Source organism: Solea solea, chromosome 11 (genome assembly GCF_958295425.1).
Source record: "Solea solea chromosome 11, fSolSol10.1, whole genome shotgun sequence".
In the NCBI taxonomy this organism is placed as follows: Eukaryota; Metazoa; Chordata; class Actinopteri; order Pleuronectiformes; family Soleidae; genus Solea; species Solea solea.
In genome coordinates, this window is record NC_081144.1 from 12274937 (window position 1) to 12294258 (window position 19322).

General features: G+C 40.7%; 2 protein-coding genes and 1 long non-coding RNA gene across 7 annotated transcripts; 2 read left to right on the top strand and 1 right to left on the bottom strand.

The window, feature by feature from the left end:
* Nucleotides 1-1511: 1511 nt before the first annotated feature.
* zgc:153867 (uncharacterized protein LOC337226 homolog) lies at nt 1512-8034 on the top strand. Of its 5 annotated transcripts, none has more exons than XM_058642820.1 (8): nt 1519-1627; nt 2005-2032; nt 2126-2170; nt 4537-4680; nt 4800-4973; nt 5202-5279; nt 6698-6745; nt 7787-8034. In XM_058642820.1, the coding sequence occupies exons 1-7, from the start codon at nt 1625-1627 to the stop codon at nt 6724-6726; spliced, it is 501 nt and encodes a 166-aa protein (XP_058498803.1). In that variant the 5' UTR covers nt 1519-1624; the 3' UTR covers nt 6727-6745; nt 7787-8034. The 5 variants fall into 5 exon arrangements, with proteins under 5 accessions (XP_058498805.1, XP_058498804.1, XP_058498803.1 ...); XM_058642819.1 differs by having other exon boundaries at nt 6698-6732; XM_058642822.1 differs by lacking the exon at nt 2126-2170 and having other exon boundaries at nt 1512-1627; nt 6698-6732.
* Nucleotides 8035-10395: 2361 nt separating this feature from the next.
* c1ql4a (complement component 1, q subcomponent-like 4) lies at nt 10396-18966 on the bottom strand. Its single transcript, XM_058644030.1, has 2 exons — nt 18130-18966; nt 10396-11003 (listed from the first exon to the last, which is right to left on the bottom strand). Exons 1-2 carry the CDS (start codon nt 18673-18675, stop codon nt 10824-10826), a joined length of 726 nt encoding a protein of 241 aa, XP_058500013.1. The 5' UTR covers nt 18676-18966; the 3' UTR covers nt 10396-10823.
* Nucleotides 11011-18237, top strand: LOC131469135 (uncharacterized). Its single transcript, XR_009241776.1, has 3 exons — nt 11011-11674; nt 11783-11940; nt 18148-18237. It is a non-coding gene; the product is annotated as an uncharacterized LOC131469135 (long non-coding RNA).
* Nucleotides 18967-19322: the final 356 nt, after the last annotated feature.

The following is a 19322-nucleotide window of genomic DNA, read 5'->3' on the forward strand; positions in this document are numbered from 1 at the left end:
TTTAAGGTTTGCTGCCATCCGTGTGCTTCCTGTTTCAGTGCTGCTTTCACATTGATTTTCTGGTATGAGACCTTTTCATTTTGCCTGCAAGGAAATGTAGGCCATGTTAAGACATGCTGCTCACAGTGGGATCACAGACGTGACAGGAGGCCAGAGCGCCTGCTGGGGGCAAAGACAGCACTTAAGCCATGCTGTTAAGGGACATGGCATCAGTCCATGGTCTTACTGGCCTGAAGTGATCCATCATTCCTGCATGACCAGACAATCACATCGTTAACTCGAAGTCGAGCAAAGTCATTCACTGCAGTCATGCATTTGCTTACTCAAGTGGGGTCAAACACACGCGACAGACATCTCTTAAAATATCCTAAAGAATGACACAATCAGGTCTGATTTACTGCTTAGATTGTAATGTAAAATTCTTTACGCATATTATTTTACATGATGTACTTCAAACACCAAAGAAAATATAATATATATAATCAGTGAGCGTTGTGACATTAGAAAGTAGTTTTAACCCATCAGTTATATTTTCTGCTCCACATTTTTTTTCACCTCTGTGTCACCCATGTGGGAACTGTCAGAAACAAAACGAGTCAGAGGTAGGAAAAAACAAACAAAATAGCCCTTGGTGATTGCATCAGCAAAGGTGTATCACTGGTAAAGACAGTGCAGACGAAGAAGAAATTAACATTGTAAGCGTCATTCATCTTCTGATTGATTTTTGTGGCAAACTTGGGACAGCACTCAATATTTTTGATTTCATCACTTGGATCAATTGAAAGATCACTTAAAGGTGTGACCAAAGTGAAATATACAAAATAGTTGCAATCATGACATTATCATTATCAAACGTTGTGCGCTAAAGTTTCCTCCTGAGTCACAAGACAGACACTAATGTACCCTCTCTAGAGTGGTAAAAAAAAACATGAGGGAGTGACCTACTGGCTTCCATTCATATGTGGCCTATAAAGTAAAATATAAATTTAAAAAAAGTTATTGTTTCTAAAGGAGTGCCTTTATAGTGGTTAAGTAATGCAGTGCCCTATACTGTAAGATGCCCTTGCAACTTTGTTTCCTATGGGTGTCATTCCAATCAAAAAACATGTATTTAATGTTGAAACTGTAAAATAATATTAGTCAGCTAAAGCTATTTTTTTGTGGATAAAAGTTATTCTTTCCACTGATTATGCAGCTACAGTACTGAACAGAACATGATGAACAGGTCATCCCAGTCCTAAACTTGAACGTTTAATGAGTTTAAAGATTTACACTGCTGCTAACAATAAACACAACCACAATACCTAGACGTTTGTTTCTATATATGGAGCGATATTCTATATATCACTAGAGATGGGCAAAGAAGTCACCATACTCACACTCTGATTGGCTTAGCCCAATATTTTCACGAACTCTTACCAATAATCCAAGAAAGTGGGCGTGTCCTTCTTCTCTTCGGGTGCACAGCTTCCCGCTTGCTGGAGAGGCACTACGTACTGTGCTTACGTCATGACGCAGAGCTGTTAGGGTATTCTCTTCTCTCCCTCCCGTCCTACTGTAAATTCCGTCCCATTCCTCCTTCTGCCGACGCCTGGGACACACCTCAGCAGCCAACTGCAGGAACATGGTGCGTTATTTCCCGTGACCCCGACACTCAACTATTTCTTTACTGCCATTTCTAATTGCTTTATGTTGATATTATTCAGAAACGGCTTTGCTTTGCTTATGTGTTTTTTGTGTTTTGGCTCGCTGTTCGCTAGCGGAAGTGCAGCTTTTGCGAAGCTAATGTTAGCTGGCTCGGTGGATGAATTGAACGATCCCACGGCGAGATTATTGATGCTATCAAAGTGCCGACGTGGACAACAGTTAGTCTTGAATGTAATATAGTTAGTGGACATCTTTTTACTGACAGACGATGTGTTCAGGTGCCTCTGAGGTAAACTAGAGCTAGCTGTGCGCATCAAAACAAATGGATTTCAATTAGGTTAATTTCTCTTTAAACAGTCTGACTTCTCGGAAGATCAAATCCTTGGTAAGTTTTGAATTTGTGTTTGACATTCTCCAGATCCAGCTTGTTTTGCATGCCCTCATTCTCGCTTGTTTCAAATTACACTTTGCCCTGTAGCTCCTCTATCACCCTGCTGTGTACCTGCCTGTCATAGTAGTCGTGGTAAGACTAGGTTTTCCTTCGTTATTCCTTCGTAATTCCTTCGTACTGTTTCATCACTTTTTCCACTTTGCAACTGCTTGTCCTTTCCAGATTGAATTTAACCTGGATCAGATTCATGGTAAGTCAGAGAAGCAGGACCGTCTTAACAAAAAGCTGGTGCCTACCTCGGGAGTGTTAAGGGTGTGATCTGCATGTTGGTTTTGGAAAAACTAAATTGTCTTAGATGTGAATGAGAGCCCGCTCTGCACTGTTTGGTACGTCAAAGTCAGTCATATTACGCACATAATGTTCTAATCCTTACCAGCTTTGACCATGTGTTACAGTGTTTTTGTCCAATGGGGTCCAAAAGTCCTGAGACCTCTGGAAAGTGGACCCCACTGTTTGTGGTCAGTCATGCACTAGAAGTACTTCTGTCCTCATAAGTCTTGTTCTGTTAGATTGCAGTCCTCCCTGGCTGTGTCATTGTGCCTCAAACTATGTCTGTTGTCTTTCAAGCAGCTCATCTGCACAAGTGTGACCTTTTTTGGTGCTGGATACAGTGGTGGATAGTTTTTGTCCAAGGGTTGGGTTGTTAATCTCTGTTGACATAATAGGCTACGCTCTCTCTCCTCCTACTTTCCTCCACTCCTCTAATACCAAATATGGTGTTGGGAGAAGTGCTCACAATCCAGAAGGGAAGAGGCACATTCCTCTGAACAGGAAAAGTCCACAACAGTGCCTGAGCTTTTTCACCCCAGGGAATAGCTTGTCCCATTAAATAAGAAACAACTTGCCAACCAGATATTGTGTGAAAACCCCATGTTTACCTAATGTTTAGACTCTTTTTCTTTTCTTATTTTGGCTGAAGGACATGACTACAAAGTCTGCTGTTAGATCAAAGCTACATTGATTAACCATTTAATCATCAACAAGATTGTGTCAATCCTGGCAGTTCATAAAGATTAGGCAACTCCACTATGACTTGTCAATGTAATTGTAACAAGAGCAACTTTGTGCTTACTATACTGCTTCTTGGCTATGACTATATTTTTACTGCCCTTTCTATAACTTTAAATATTATTTTGAATTGGTAAACCGTACTCTTCCCAGATATTTGTTTTGATTAAAATTATGACATCTTAATTTTATGCATGACTTTACATTAGATAAAGGGCTGGAAATTCAGAAAAACTTTTCAGCAACCCCCTCAAAAAATAGTATGCAACCAATCTGTGGGTTTCACCCAGTCTCTGGAAATGACTGCTTAAGAAGGGTCAGATAACTCACAGAAGTATTGAATACTGAACAGTGCCGTAAAATATTGCAGTTTGAGTACAGGCTTGTAAACAGTAGTGGTGTCTGTTGAAATGTTAGTAGCTTTAGTAAGAAAGTCACTTACTTATAGAGGTCATTTTGTCTGGTAGACTCATTAAAATGGTATATAATATAGGTCACACAATATTAGCCATTCACAATAATGACCACTGTGGACAGTTGTACACTCTCCTTACTTAGGAGTTGAAAATAAAAGTGGTAACTGTAAGATGCATACCAACACAAAATCAAGGTGAATTGGGCAATTGTTACTCTCATCTTTTTCTGATATTCCGAATCTAGTTTGTTGTGGTGCTTGATTTTATATCTCAACTCACACATTTACATCTGCTTTGTTCACACATTTACTTGTACCCCAGACGTTAAATGTTTGTAAATGTAATCAATGGACATTTGCATGTTAATAATACTGTAGTATGAATGTTCATAGATGGGGTGGAGCATGGAGTGTGAATTCTCACCTTGCTGATGTGAAATGAAAAAGGCAGGCTCACCAGATGACAAGCATCAGTTGCTGCTGACTTGTGGAAGTTGGGGGGGGGGGGGTTCTTTTAAATAATTGATATGCACCTTAAGTTGCAGATGGAAATAATGATGACAATATTAATAAATTTTTGTATCATTAAAAAAGCTTCATCACTAAAAACAAGTCAGTGAAGTAATTGATCCATTTTAATTTATTAACTGAATTATTCATTTAATTTGATTTAGTATCCTGAATAGATCTTATTGGGTAGCAAAGAACACCTAAGCCAGCTTGTTGTTATGTTTTTTGGGCCCTGCTGTTAAATTTAGACTTGCGCAAAGAAAACCAGAGAGTAGAGTAGAGTCTGCCTGTTCTCAATTTAGTCACACTCTGTCTAGTTTTTCTGTTTTCTAATTTCACCGACATCATGTTAACCCCTATCATTCCTCCATACATGGCTGCTTCTCTCCACTATATTTTCCCCACATAATTTGTACACTCGCAACCCTCATGTGCAGTATAAAGTGGTAGAAAATGAATGAATTCACATCACTACTCTAATTTGTCGAGTGTTTTCATTCTGCAGAGTTCAAGGAGGCATTCCTGCTGTTTGACAAGACAGGAGATGCGAAGATCAGTTTTGGCCAGTGTGGTGATGTTATGCGGGCCTTGGGACAGAACCCTGTAAATGCTGAGGTGCTCAAGGTCCTGGGCAACCCCAAGGCTGAGGGTGAGCAAAAATAAATGTCTTGCTTGGAGTTGTTTGTCATTAAATTGTCAACGGGGTAGAAAATTCTCCACAGGCTTAGACCCAGGATTGCCTCAATTATGCTGTTCTTTTTTTTGCAGAGATGAACATCAAGATGCTAGACTTTGAGCAGTTCCTGCCCATGTTACAGGCCATTGCTAAGAATAAAGATCAAGGCTCCATGGAGGATTTTGTTGAGGGACTACGTGTCTTTGACAAGGAGGGCAACGGCACAGTAATGGGAGCAGAGCTCCGCCACGTCCTCACCACACTAGGCAAGTCCCATTTTCTGTCATACATAAATAGATAGCTGGCAATTGCTGTATTAGCCTCTTTTTTACCTCTGGGAAAACATTGCAATCCTCAGAATAAAAATCTGTTATACTTTTCTTTATGTCCTGTCTTTTCCCACAAGTGTAAACCTGTAAATATTACTACTTTAAAAAACTCAATATAAAGATACTTTTATAAAATGAATTAACATTTTTATGTTTCACTTTTAGGTGAGAAAATGACAGAGGAGGAAGTGGAGACACTGTTAGCGGGACATGAAGATGCAAATGGCTGCATCAATTATGAAGGTGAGTGCCAAAACAAACTCGATCAAGATTGGATTTTTGCTTTAATTAGGCTGGTGGTGTTCAAGCGTTCCATCGCAATAAATCAGAAAACTGCTCAATGTGTAATCATTATACACAAAAGGTAACTAACTATCATCAACACATGAGCTCTTGTTTGTCTGTGGATCAAGTTTTTGGACTAAAAGCAGTTGGCTTGTAAAGTTACACTGCAGTGGTTTCCACATTTTCTTTTACTTTTTACTTTTTTACAAAAATACATTAATCTCAGGCAAGTGGACAACGCTTCACCTCTAGCTCTGGTATTTATTTATAATTTCATATGTCCTGACTGTCCTGATTGACTTTCACTGGTTCTGATTGTGTCAATGCTCATACAGAGTCGAACTGGTTATATTTATTTAAAACGGTGACAGTAACCCTCCACATCTTAGTGTTTCCTCATTGCATTCTATTGCCAATGTTACTCTTAAAAACTATTTTCAAGCCAATGAAACGTTTAGATGTTAACATTGATCACAAAGTGTATCTGTGCACATCGCTATATTAGGGCTGAAACTAACGATAAATAGTAATCAATGATTTGTTTAGTCCCTATATTTTCAGAAAATCTTACAAAAACACCATTCAGTTTCCCAACAGCTGAAAAATCCGAAATCTTGTTTTAATTATTAAAAGAAAAACTGATTAATTGAATTAGTAATTCTTTTCATAATTCATTAATAATCGATTTAACGTTGCAGTCCTACACCATATTTGGTACACATCACCCAACCACTCTTGGCAATGTACTAATGAAGCTTTGAAGATTATGCTTTATATTCGCATATTTTGACATGGAATATTGTTAATTGCCAAGAGAAATATTTGGAGGGTTAAATGTATTGTGTGTAATGTGGATATTGCATTTTCCAAAGGTAATGATTTGATTCTTCTTACTAATTGGGTAGTTTACCAATGGCCACACCCTTTGATTTCATCGTGTGTTGAGATGCATGTGTATTCTACTGTCTAACTTATGTTTGTAACATTTAATTTACAAATTTAAAAATGCTTTTCCATTATATAGTTCTAGCAATACATGTTTCTGGATTTTTTATGTTTTTTGAATTTGAATTGAAGTCTGGCATTGATCGGTTTAATTCTTGTGGACGTCGCACTCATGACTTCCAGCGACAACACTCTCTGCCAATCAGTGGCCGGCAGTCTGTCACATTTTAGTATCAACTCAGCTCGCTTGGAACCTAGCCAGATCAGGTGCCAAAAAAGCACCAGGTACTATTCCTAATGGAAAATCAAAACAAACCGAGTTGAGTCGAGCCGAGCTGAGTAGTGCTAGAACCGTATAATAGCAAAGTGCCATAAGAGGCCCTGCAAAAATGTCCACTGCTGACAGTGTGTTAATTGTTCTTCCTCCACAGCCTTTGTTCGCCACATCATGTCAGGCTGAGGGCCGGTACGGGCATTGGGTATACATGAGATGGCACCCCAGCCTTTCCTGCTTTATTATTGTCATATAATTCCCATCAGGCTTCCCTAACACTAATCAGCTTTAGCATTTACCTTTTATGTCAGCAAACAGAAACAATTTGCTTTTGCTAATTAGATCTGTAGGTGCCTGTGGGAAAACCCTGGTGGCCCCTCTCATCTTAAGTCATGAGGCTTTGACCAGTGTGTAGCCTCCTTCTGCTCTGTCTCTCTCTCTCTCCATACTGCAGCCCTCTTTCTTGGCCCCTGGTTGCAGCATGCCCTTCTGCATGTGTCTGAGTCCCCCCTCCGTTTATAAGGGGATATTGTGGACACACAGGGAAGAGACTGGTCTCATTCAGGGAAAACCTGATGGCCACTGTTGAGCTGGCTGGTGGTGTAGCCATGAGAAGGCTCTTCTTATCTCATTTGCATGTCATCAGTGCTATCAAAATAGGGCTTCTATTCTGTGGGTGTCAGAGGTGCTGCTCTTTTTCATAGACACTGAATTAGAAGTTCATTACAAAGTAGACATGTTTTACATTCCATTTTAGCCACCAGCTTCGGGGGAGTGGACCAGTCCCTTTTTCTACTAACCAGAAAATTGCAATAGGTTGCTTTTGTGCTGAATTTTTTCTCCTCTGTGCTGATGGAAGCTGATTTTGTAGCAGGCCATTCTGACTGGACTGTAGCTACCTTGATTTCCCCCCTTTTTCTTTGCTTCTCAACTAGAGGAAAGCATACAGCGACGATGGCTTCTCTAACCTGCTCCTCTTGGATCATAGACATGGCCTAATACTTTGGCTGAACTGGAGATAGAGATGATTACCTTGCCTCTTTCTCTTAGTTCCCTGTTTCAACCATTCTTTCCTCTGGGTGAGCAGAATATGGGGATCTGGCCCCAAATGCAGCATGTCCCACCAGGTTCACCAAACCTTGATGAGGAGGGGAGCTTGCTCCACATGCTGTAGTTGGAGTAGGTCTCTGCAAAGATTTAGACCACCAATCTTACATTTGTCTCTTATCTTATGTCTCTTTTACAGAACTGGTCAGGATGGTGATGAACGGGTGAAGATGATCAGCATCCTTCTTTTTTAAAAAACCTGTCACATGTACCCTCTTTTTGCAGTTGGCTTCCACAGTGCTGGCCCCACCTTCTTTCCATTGATTCGTTTTCCACATTTAATTTAAGAAGTGCCTTTTGCATTCCTTACTGAAGACCACAAGTAATTCGGCTATTTCTCTCAATTATGTTGTTTGCATTTAAATAAATGATATTCCTGAAAACAAATCTTTGGTTTTTTTGGGTGGATTGTTTCCTTTCAGTAGAATAAGGCACAGTTTTGTCCCTGCCTTGTCAGTTTTCTTAATGGTGCATTTACAGTATATGTTTGTGCTTTTTTCATTTGACACTAGATGGCAGTGTTGCTGCTGGAATCTGCTGTGGTAAAAATCTATTAAAAATATCAACAAGATACAACACTATCTTGCTTTTAATGTTTCTTTTAGTAACATTTTTGCATTATTGCACATTTTGCTGCTTTGAACAATTTAGTTTCTTGTTAATTGCAAATGTTATGGAACAGTTCTATAAATGGCCTTGAAAAATGTTTCTAATGGTTTTTGTGGCCAAACCCTAAAATTTGAGAGACATAATTCAGTGACACAGTTTCATAGAAGACTGTTTGGTTCCTGACCTTTTCTTCATTTCAACCAGAGGCAGCCACAACTATTTCCCCTCATTAGGTGCCACATCTTTCGGGGTCTGGAGCTTATGTGTCCGGGATAAGGTTCAGGAAGGTGTCATAGTCCACCGCTGAATAGATTGTTCACTAATTACGCTGTGTGTGTGTGTGGTCGAAAGAAGTCAAGGCTATTGATTATTTTAATCCCCTATTTGTGAGTCTGTGATCCTCATGGCTCTGGATTCGACAGGGGAATCACTAATGGGCCTCAGTGCAGCCTGTCTCAGACCTCTCCCCGTCCAATTAACTTTCAACTGGAATCTGCCAGGAGAGAGAGCCGGGGGCTGGGCCAGCCGTGCCACAGCTACAGCCCACTTTCTCTGCTTGGGAGCAACAGATTCACCAAATCCTTTAAGTCAAGAATCCCATTGACTCTAGATGTTTTCCATTTCATCAGTATTGTAAGATCTATTTGAGGAAGAAGTCATTCTTAAGCAGAATGAGGTATGAAATGTGGTGAAAGAAGTCGCACCACATGGTTAAAACAACAAATGTTATCACCCTGTCATTTGTACTTAAATTATGAAATAATGTCCCCAATTTCACCAATTATTATAGTCACCTAATATTAATTGTAACATGATCTTAAAAATTTCATGTCCCACAATTATTTTTCTTTAAATAAAGAGCTGTGTCTTGTCCACCACACATTGAACAAATTTAGTAGCAAACTGACTAAAATGACTTATTTTCTTTTTTTTTTAACAAGTTAGAGAATGTAACAGGGAATAATAACAACATTAGCTCTATTAGTAGTCATTTTTGATTAAATTAATTGGATATTTAACAACACTGTAAACTTACTGAGGCCTATCCATCACTCCCGCATTATCTTAGAATTGAGTGAAATGCACCAATCTTGACACAAAACATTCTGATGAACAACAGCCACCGTTTGTACAATTGATTAGTATATTGTTACATTTAAAATGTTTACATCTGCTTTATTTGTAGATCCTGGGTGTATTATAAGGTGAGATCAATGTAGCAGTATTAATGTCTGTGTCTTGAACAGTGTCTTAAGACATATTGGAAATCCATGTTGTAGCAGGCAGCGGTTGTGGTCGGCTACTGTTGCTTCGATCTGAGCCGCCATGTCGTATATCTAAATCTCTACGGTCGCTCTGATTGGTCCCTGCAAATAAAACTGAACAATGGTCTTTGTGTGTTTATGGCTCTTGAATGTGCACACGTTTGTTGAGCCCTGGTCTTAAAACAACATGAAGGGACACAGACACGGAAGGTAAGATACTTTTAATAGCAATATTGCCACCTCAACCTGTGCAACGTAGCAGACTGTCCATCCCAACATTACTGTGTTTATATACTGAATGTGATGACACTTTGACATGGTCTCTCAAAAAAATAAAGTACTATGTAGGTATGGCAGTGTAATTACAGTGTTTGTTATGTATTGTACATCATTTAATGTAAGTAAAACTCAGTGGCCCTTTATCTCACAGTATATAGATTCACTCACACTGACATACACGCACACACACACACACATACTATTGTCAATAATGCACTTGGCAATTAAAACCTCATTGCGCACAAGTGCCATTCATAAAATGTGTCTTTGATTTGCAACATTAACATGTCCTGTTTTATCATTACATATCACATCCTGTCTCACAGGAACACTGTAGATGAAACATCTGTCTTACTCGTTTTCCCTTATTTTAATCAGTGCTGCTCTAATTTCTACTGGAGTAACTCCCTTTGAAGCTCAAGGGGAAAGTACTTTACAAGGATGAGTTGCAAAATATAGACAAGCCATTTGATCAGAGGTCATTAAAAATGGAGGGAGGAGATGTCAAATACTGCTTAGGTTAAGACTGGACCATTTGTCATCTTGATTAATGACGCCTTATTGCATCAAAAACAATCACACTGATGGCGTTTGTTGCATTCCAGTAATCACATTGTCAGTTAATATGAATATTGTGTATAATATTTTATAATATTATCAATGTTAACATTATAATATTGTTGATACTTCAGAGCCACAACGTGCAATTTTAATGTGCACTTAAACTGTACATATTCCCATTTCCATATTTTGCACAAAATGGGCACCAGTAATCTCAACTGCTCATAATTACTGTCACACAATTCAACTTAGTTCCACTTGTGCTGGGTTTTCACTCTGTTCACACCTCTTTTTGTTGGACTCTCAGGATGTTTGTGTGTGTGTGTTTTGTGATGCATGTCTGTGTATCTGCATTCATTTGCATACATGTCTGTGTTGGTGTGAAAATATACTTGTGATATATCTTTGTGTGCACTGATGTTCCTCTAACCACTCCTCCCGCAGCGAGAGTACTGATTAGATTCAGTCTGGGTAGATAAGGAAGCCGGAGAAGGTGCTGTACTTGTTTGTGTTCCCTCCGTGGACTTTGCCTCCGTCCAGCTGCACACACACCTCATCGCCCACGTCCAAATGCAGGATCACACTGTTAGAAGCATAGTCGTAATTCTGATCGGCGTCCTGAGCGATGGCACTGGCTCTCACCTGTCACCCACAAAGGACACGTGCAATGACTATTAGAACATGAATAAAACCGAACAAACTCGTGTAAATGTCACAGCCACTTACCCGACAGCTCTTTCAAACTTTAACTATCACACCGCACTCTACTCCTCTGTTATTAAAGAATGTGTTATCAGGCCAAGTTACGATCAATCATTAACAGCCTTCAAATGATACAATCATGCCTGCGTGATATCACCTCCACATTAACGTTGATCAACACATGGATGGGACTGTGACCTTTGATCCCAGAGTTGGACTAATCAAACACAGCCACTCTGTGTGTTATTGATCAGCTGTGGCTGGGGCTCAGTGTACAGGATGGTGATCTGATTGAGTTGTGGAGATAAGCCAACTCAGTGGGGACAACAGGTTGTCTGTGGGGAAACTAGCTCAGCCAAGAAAGAGCAGCTATTGACCTGTTGCTGATGGTCCTGTGCCAGCTCAATATGCATGATATTGAGTGGCTATGCCTCAGCCAGACAGTTTCACATTTGCATGCTGTGTGTTAGTTCGGTCTTATTGAGCGAGCAGCAGTGGATCTTTACTTGTTTGTTAACACATTTAATTGGGTTTACTCGTTGTGGACATTTAAATACACATGGTGAGATCTAGTTACAGTTGTAGAGGATTTGTCCTTTTATTTTAAACTGGTAAGGGTCTTAAAGCTCCAGTGCGTAACTTTTGGTGATGTTGCTGTTGAAGTGTTGATTGTTATTTGTTGTAATTGTTCTGTCTCTGTTTGTTTTTTTTATGAACAGAAACCATGTGCCATTATTTGTGTGCTGTGTCCTTTCGTCTGAAAACGGGCTCTGTCAAGCAATACTATCAAACCCAACTGAGGGAGCGTTTGTGGTTGTTCACCAGCAGAGCAGGGGTGGGCTGGGTCAAGAAGCATCCGTCAACCTTCTGAAAAACTGTGAGTTTTCTGAATCTTTTTGAGGACGCTTCTTTGTGTTTTCAATCATAGTCCGACTTGTTTGCAGTCAACTCATCGTAGTAGTTTTTACAATAAAACAAACAAAAAAATGTGTGCACTGCGAGAATGTCGCTGGACGAAACAAAATCTAAACACCGCTATACGGAGACACACAGTGTACTTTGTATGAACTCAATTCACAATGATTTATAATCAATGTGTTTATCTTTAAAAGTTAAACAGTACAGTTTTAATATAAATTGTATTATGAAAGTAAAAGAAGAACAAGGCTTTTGATGTGTAGTGCACTGTGCAAATCTGCAGCTGTGAATCAGATTTGAGTTCAAGTGAAACAAACACGAATAAAACACCTTTTGCCAAATGTAAAAAGCACAAAAAGTGCCTCCACAGTGGAATGTATCAATAATTCTGCGTCGCAGCTCCAATCATCCGACATATGTCAGCCATCAGTGGCCTTGTGTCTGGCTCAGTGTCCATCTACGGTGGGAGCACTCAATCTATGTCAGCAGCCAGACAAGCCACGCACATCTCTGTGACAGCCACAGAATATCATCTGCAACTCAAGTACCATCATGTCATCCCCATCACTGGAGTCCCTTTCTCCCCAATGAACATGCATCAATTTGAAAACAGTCAGTCATTCGGCAGCAGAGTCTGATTTACTGTAACAGTAAAAAAATAAATAAAAAATGTTCTTTTCCCCTCCATCCCTGTGTTTTACTCTTTGTGTGAACACATTGTTCACCATTTATCAGCCGTGAAGTTGTGCTCTATTACCTCTAGGCACTGTCTGTAGGTCCTTTTAAACGAAATTCAGGTCATGGATGCGGCATCCAACATGGAGCATGTTGGCAACCAGTGGTGAAGCATGTCCCTGTCCACTCTAAACCAGATTGATTAAGGGGGCAGAGAAGTTGATCTCCGGGGGTTTCACAGCTCAACAGCCCCACAGTAAAACCAACCACAGCTATTGTTATGCCGTTACAACGTCTTGTTTCATTAGATTTCATGTTGTGTAGTCCACAGGGGTTCTCAAACCTTTATATTTATTATCAGAGACACATCCAGTTTGTTTCTTCGTCTTGAGAATCTGATATGGGAAAATATAAAAGCATGTCAGATTTTTATATATAATTTATTTTTTATTGTCCAACATGTATTGAATTAAAAATGGTTTCTGTCATCCTTTAAAAACATGTGAATAAGTGAATGACCAAAAATGTTCCACATGAAATAATTTGCTCCCCTCATCATGTGGATCGAGAGATTAACATACCCCAATATAATACGACTTTCTTCCTATTACTATTAGTTCATGAGCGAACAGTTTAGAAAACAGATTATGAAATTAGAGAAAAACTAATTGCTAAAGACAATCATTAGAGACAAAATACTTTTTTTATAGGCTTGTCTAAGCTTTATGAATTGGTGTAAACACAACACTGAGCATAATCTACCATTTCATAATCCCCCAGATGACCATTTCTTAAAATGACACCAATCTATTGTCATCTGTAAAGGTTATTTTGTCGTTCGTCTTGACATATATGTAGCGACAGCCAATACCACATTTGCATCTTTGGCTTTGATTCTGACAGTGATGTTGTTGTTGTGACTTCCTATTGACACGAGGAATATGTCATCCTGCTCATTATTTTATGGACAAGCGGCGTAATGGAGGGGGAAACAGGAATAAATACCCCCAACACCCATCATTCCTTCTCAGATTCTTATGACAAAATGCAGGGAAGTGTGGTTGTATTTTGTGCAACAGAATCATTTTCATCACTCAGCGTGGACATCGTTTTGTCAATATGTGATATATGAATTGGTGCTTCAGCTAATGTGCCTGTGTGTGAAGAAATAACGCAAGGCATCCATTAAAGTAGACGCCAGACAGAGAGGTATGAGATCCGTGGTGGGATTAGGACAGGAAGCCGACAGAGGAGATGGATACGACTGATCGGAGGACACAGACTGATCCATGTGAACCAGGCTGCACGCTGTGCTGATTCTGGAGCTGGAAGGATTGTGAGGCGTAAGGCAGGGACCCCCGGGGCCTGCCTGTGGCTGTCTCTGTCTCCACCTCACCCTTTCATTATAGGGCCTCCACTAAACACGCCTGGGAGCAGAGGGGGCCACAAAGGGGGTGCAATGGTTGTGCGGGGGGGGCAGCTGCAGTGTCATTTTCTATACACGTGGAGCCGCACTGCAGACGATAGACAAGGATAGACAAAGGGGGTGTGGATGTGGGGTGGAGTGGAGTGGGGTGGGGGCAGAGCAAAGGGGAGGGAGGAGGGATCTGATCAAGCGAAGCTATTTTGTGAGACCAGGGAGATGTGGGGTTATATGAAGTCTTGTTTTTATCTGTGATGCTGTGCTCCACTGGTAATAAAACTGACAGGATTCATTCACTGTGATATACTGACCTCTTAGAGTGGAGACAATAGAAAAGTAGCTGTTAAACTTACCTAAGGGACTCCAGTACATGGCAGTTGGGGACTCTAGGGGGAGTGGGATGGTGGAGGATGTTGTGGAAATAGAATATTTATTGGGTTGGTTTTCCCCTCTCCTCTGGGAGTCCGGGGATTACATGGTGACAAGATGTAGCAGAACCGTACCTTAGGATTGCTATTACCTGCCATTTGGTATTCAAGCCTGTGATCTGCAACACGCAATTTGTCAAAACTGTGCACAGTATCAGCGGAATTGACTCATCTTAATTAGTGCGTTTCATCAGGTTTTTAAGATATATGTATTTTTGGATCTCTTAGGAATTGAAAAAAGAAAAAGAAAAATTGACATGACTTAATAAGACAAATTGTATTTATCTAACAGTCCTGCCCTTCACTGTAAGACTAATTATATTTTATCTGTAGCACATCGTATCATAGCTCTGTGCTGGAGGAGGTTGATACAGGTAGCACTCATTAAAGCAAGCGATGACATTTTAAGACAACTGTGAAACAAGTTGACCTTTAACTGAGCTATTAAAAGAGTTGATGATTGGTAAAGAAAAAAGAAAGAAATTAAACCGAGGCTGCAACCAGTAACTATTTGTCTACATTGAGTTAAGATTATTTAAAATAGATACACAGTGCAGTGGTGCACGATGGGAACATTAATGAGTAGGTGAACAGCTCACATAGCCTGCAGTTAATGAGGGGAAGGGGAGAAGTTCCGTTGAGGTGTGCATGATGTGTTACCACCCTTCACAAAATAAAGCATGCCAGCATTAGGATAGACTGTCCTAATAACATTTGCTACCATGTTAGAATATTAAGCAGCATAAAACCCATCTATCCCTGACAGTGAATTAAAAATTGAGTGATTAAGCACATTTATAATATGGTGGCACCAGTAGGAAGGGCATTCATGGCTATTTGTTTTGAGCAAAGCTAACATTAAATCATTAAGTATACTAAGGATAGAAGAGGGATCCGTCATCATCCCAAACTAGATTGGGATTTCTGTTTGACATTGTGGTGTCTTGTGTTTTTTTGCGCTAATAACACAGTTGAGGGTTGATCTGCTGAGCAAGAATAGGCCTTTAAGTAACATTTACATCACACGCACTGTGCCACAAGTCCATCACTGTCGCATGACACACATGGAAGCACCCCACACACACAACCCCCCTCTACCCCCGCACCCCCAGTCCTAAATCCCCTGACACCGAAGCCCTGTCATGCTGCAATGATTTGTGAAAGTTAGATTGAGGGGTGAGCAGGTAGGCTTTACAGATTGGGGGATTTACCAAAGGTAATAGGTATTGGATCTAGGGATCCAGTACCACACCACACAACACATCCTCCTGGCATTGCATTATATTACACTTGTGTCACACATCACAGTCCATTAGCTTGACATTGTGTACCAACAGAAAGAGTTATATATCAAAGATTCCTTTTAAAAAATCTGTTGTTGTCTTGAGTTTATCATTTGACTATTTTTACACCGTCTCCTTTGAGTATCTACATCTGTTGGAGTAGTAGCACAAAGGCAGTTTTCTTCTTCTCTGGCCGGCCTTGATCACATATCAAACCCGAGACATGTTGAGTGGGTGTCCATTGGTCATCACACCTGATCTCATCCTGGCCTTCACCACCAGCCTCCCAGATGCCTCATCTACCAGCCCACTGTCTCCACACCACCATTAAGTCATCTATCTTCCTGTGCGCTACCCATGATCATCCCGACAACTCACTTGTTTTGTTTTGTTCTCCCTTTCAGATGAACATCTCCGCGTCATGTCGGGTCTCTCGCGAGTCATTCTTTCTCTCTGAGTCTGTTCGAGTTCTCAGTCCGTCGGGCTGGCTGCCGAAAAAATTCCGCCCTTACAAAGAACCTTATCTGTTTAGGTGTAAAAGTTCAATCAGGAATGGAAGGTGGCAAATTTGTAGCCAGGACAAACCTTTTTTAAAAAGAAATACAACCCAGCGGATAAACAAACTATCCAATAAAGTTTCAGTACCTTCGGCAATGGTAAAACAGACTATTTGATTCCACAGTCAGGAATGCAACCTGTCAAACATAGCGTCCATGTAGTAAACCCTCACCACTGACTGGCCTCAGGCAGATTCCCTTCTTGCCACTGGGCTTAAATAACTCCACAAATATGAGCAGGTATTCTGCCACAATACAATTTTACCCAATTTTCATGCATCGGGAGCTGGGTTTGGGTAGATCCCTGTTTAAGGAGGCCACCTTGTGGACCTGGTGTCAGGTGGCCCAAGGTTAGGTTAAATAATTGAGTTGAGTGAAAAGATAATTAATGGAGAATCAATGGACAAGCAGGGGAGGTGTTATAGAAGACGAAAGTATAGCTGGTGTTCAGGGGATCTAATCTAAGATGTATAAATTATTTAGCAGTCTAAGATGACTTGAATGACAATATAAGACATAGGGCAGGCCGTAATAAACATATTTATCTTTGTGGTGCTTCATGATGAATAATCTTAAACGTTTAATTTACATCTCACTCAATTAAGTCGAAATCAAGTAGCGGCCTTAATTAGTATGAACCATGTAGTATGTGAGTTGGAACAATCCTTATTGTACATGTTAAGTCGGAGAAGAGAATTTTCTATTTCAAATGTAATGAATGAATACTGAGGCATGGCTGCATATTAAACACTAAAGCTAGTATGATGTCAAGAAAATGTCCTATGTGCACTGACCATGCACTATTATACTCCTCTCTACACTGCTCATTTGTGGATTCATTTTAAGAAAACTTCAGGTTGCCTCTAATGATTGACAGATATTGCTCAAGAAACATTAGTGTGTTTTGTGTAAAGTAGGAGCTTTACAATAGAACCTGATTAACCGCATTAATCTGTCCACTAAATAATATACTAACTGTTGATTTGCTGCTGGCAAACTCCAGGTTTAGTGCAATATATTTACAGTCATACTTAAATGTGGAAACATTGATATGATTTTTTTCTTTTTCTCTTTCTAGTGTGTGTTGTTTAAATTATTGGATGGATGGATGGATGTTAAAAGGAACTTGAAGAATGCTTCCTGAATTTGGAGTCCTCTGATGAAATCCCTGTGATTTGCCCCACCTCTCGTCTTCCCCCATCAGCTCCTCTGTCTTTAATTAGTGTCTGGGGAATGAGACAGTGGATGAGTGGACTGTCAATTTTACATTCGTTATTTATTTAGCTGAGGTGTAGGCTGACTGGTCCACATACTGACAGGCATTTCTGCTGTGCTCTTTTGCACTTCTGTTTATGCAATAATCAGACTCTGCGTATGATACTCCCTAATTAGACTGTTCCGTTTTGTAGGCCGCGTTAGCATTCTGCCACTTGTCATTTCGACACAGCAAACATGGGAATGCAAATATCTGTGGCTGAGGGTTTAAACTGTATAGCATGAATTCCCCTTAATGAGGAGGAGGATTGCTGTATCATTCCTTGGCTGTCATGTCTCCACCTGCAAATGGAATGTGCTCTGAATCTGACGAGCTCAATGTTACAGAGGTGAATGTGAGTCAATGGTAACACAGGATGGTCAACAGTGGAACAAAAAATCTGTTAGATGATCGTGAGTGTGCATACAAACACGTCAGTATACATGCCTCCGCACGCGCTCTCTCTCTCTCTCTCACACACACACACACACACACACACACACACACACACACACAGTCTTACTAACCAGTCCGTTCTTCCTCAGGTCTGCCCACATGCTGGTCCCGTCACCACCTCTCATGAGAACATGGTAGGTGAAGAAGTAGATGCCAGGCAGAGGGCAGGTGAATTTGCCGGTGCTGGGCTCATAGTAGTTTCCTACATTGGTCACCACATCATCAAACTTCAGTATTTCATTCCCCTCGTGCTGCTTGCGTAGCCCTGCGTAAAAGGCAATCTTGGGTGTGTAAAGCGAGGGCGAATAGCCACCTGGTCCTGGACCAGGGGGCCCCTGTGGACCTGCTTTGCCTGGCTCACCAGGGGGTCCACGTGCTCCTGGAGGACCTGGCAACCCCGGAGGCCCACGAAGCCCAGACTTTATCTTCTTCCCAGAGTAATCCTGGGGTGGTGGAGACACAGCCGTCAGCTCCTGGCCTGGCTGAGAGGTGGTGTAGGGGTCACATACCATCCGGCAGCTTCCTAGCATTTCATAATGGCTTCCCGAATTTCCAGTATTCCCCCCTTTGGTTGTGTGGACCAGTATGGGAATGGCTACTAACAGTATTAGAACCATTGCCACACCTACAGCAGCGCCAATGACACGTTTCCTGCGACTGAGCCGCGAAGCAGCCAGTGTCAGGAAGTCCTCTTCCCCCTTGGCTGGAATGTTGCCGGCCAGGATGAAGCCTCTCAGTGAACCACTTTGGTGCAAAAAGGTGAATAAAAATGTGTAGAGGAGCGAAGGATAACTCGTATACCACCGGGCCAAGTCAGATAGGATGAAAAATGGCAGACAGTCAGGAGGGAAACAAACAAATGAGAGGATCCTGTTGTGATGAAAACGGCCAGAGGGCCAGAAAAAAGATATTTAAAAGCCAATCTCGTTTTAAGAAAAATGAAAAACCTTATATACCACAGCTTTTAAAGAAATAAGCACTCAGATTTGTGGTGAAATGCTACAAAAAAGAGCATAATTTACCTGGTGAAGTCTTGTTCACCTTTTTTGACCTCGTCTGTCCTCCAGGTTAATTTTCAACATCAAACAGAGACCATGGCTAATGCTGGGAGGAGCAGAATTTATCAAAAAATATAAAGCTGGTGAAAATTAAGAGCTGGGGCCAAAAATTCAACTCATTGAGGATTGATTGGCGACAGTCTTTGCTTAATGAAGAGAGAGTTTAGATTGTCCTCTTTTTTCAATCAAAGTCCCCTTGACACAGG

Bases quoted from the DNA above. Each gene is read 5' to 3' on its own strand.
- zgc:153867 (XM_058642820.1), top strand. The intron at 2,171-4,536 runs GTAAGACTAGGT...TTCATTCTGCAG, and splicing joins TGCCTGTCATAGTAGTCGTG to AGTTCAAGGAGGCATTCCTG. The intron at 4,681-4,799 runs GTGAGCAAAAAT...TTTTTTTTGCAG, and splicing joins GGGCAACCCCAAGGCTGAGG to AGATGAACATCAAGATGCTA.
- c1ql4a (XM_058644030.1), bottom strand. From the start codon at position 18,675: ATGGTTCTAATACTGTTAGTAGCCATTCCCATACTGGTCCACACAACC. The intron at 11,004-18,129 runs GTTAGTAAGACT...TGTGGGTGACAG, and splicing joins ACCTGAGGAAGAACGGACTG to GTGAGAGCCAGTGCCATCGC.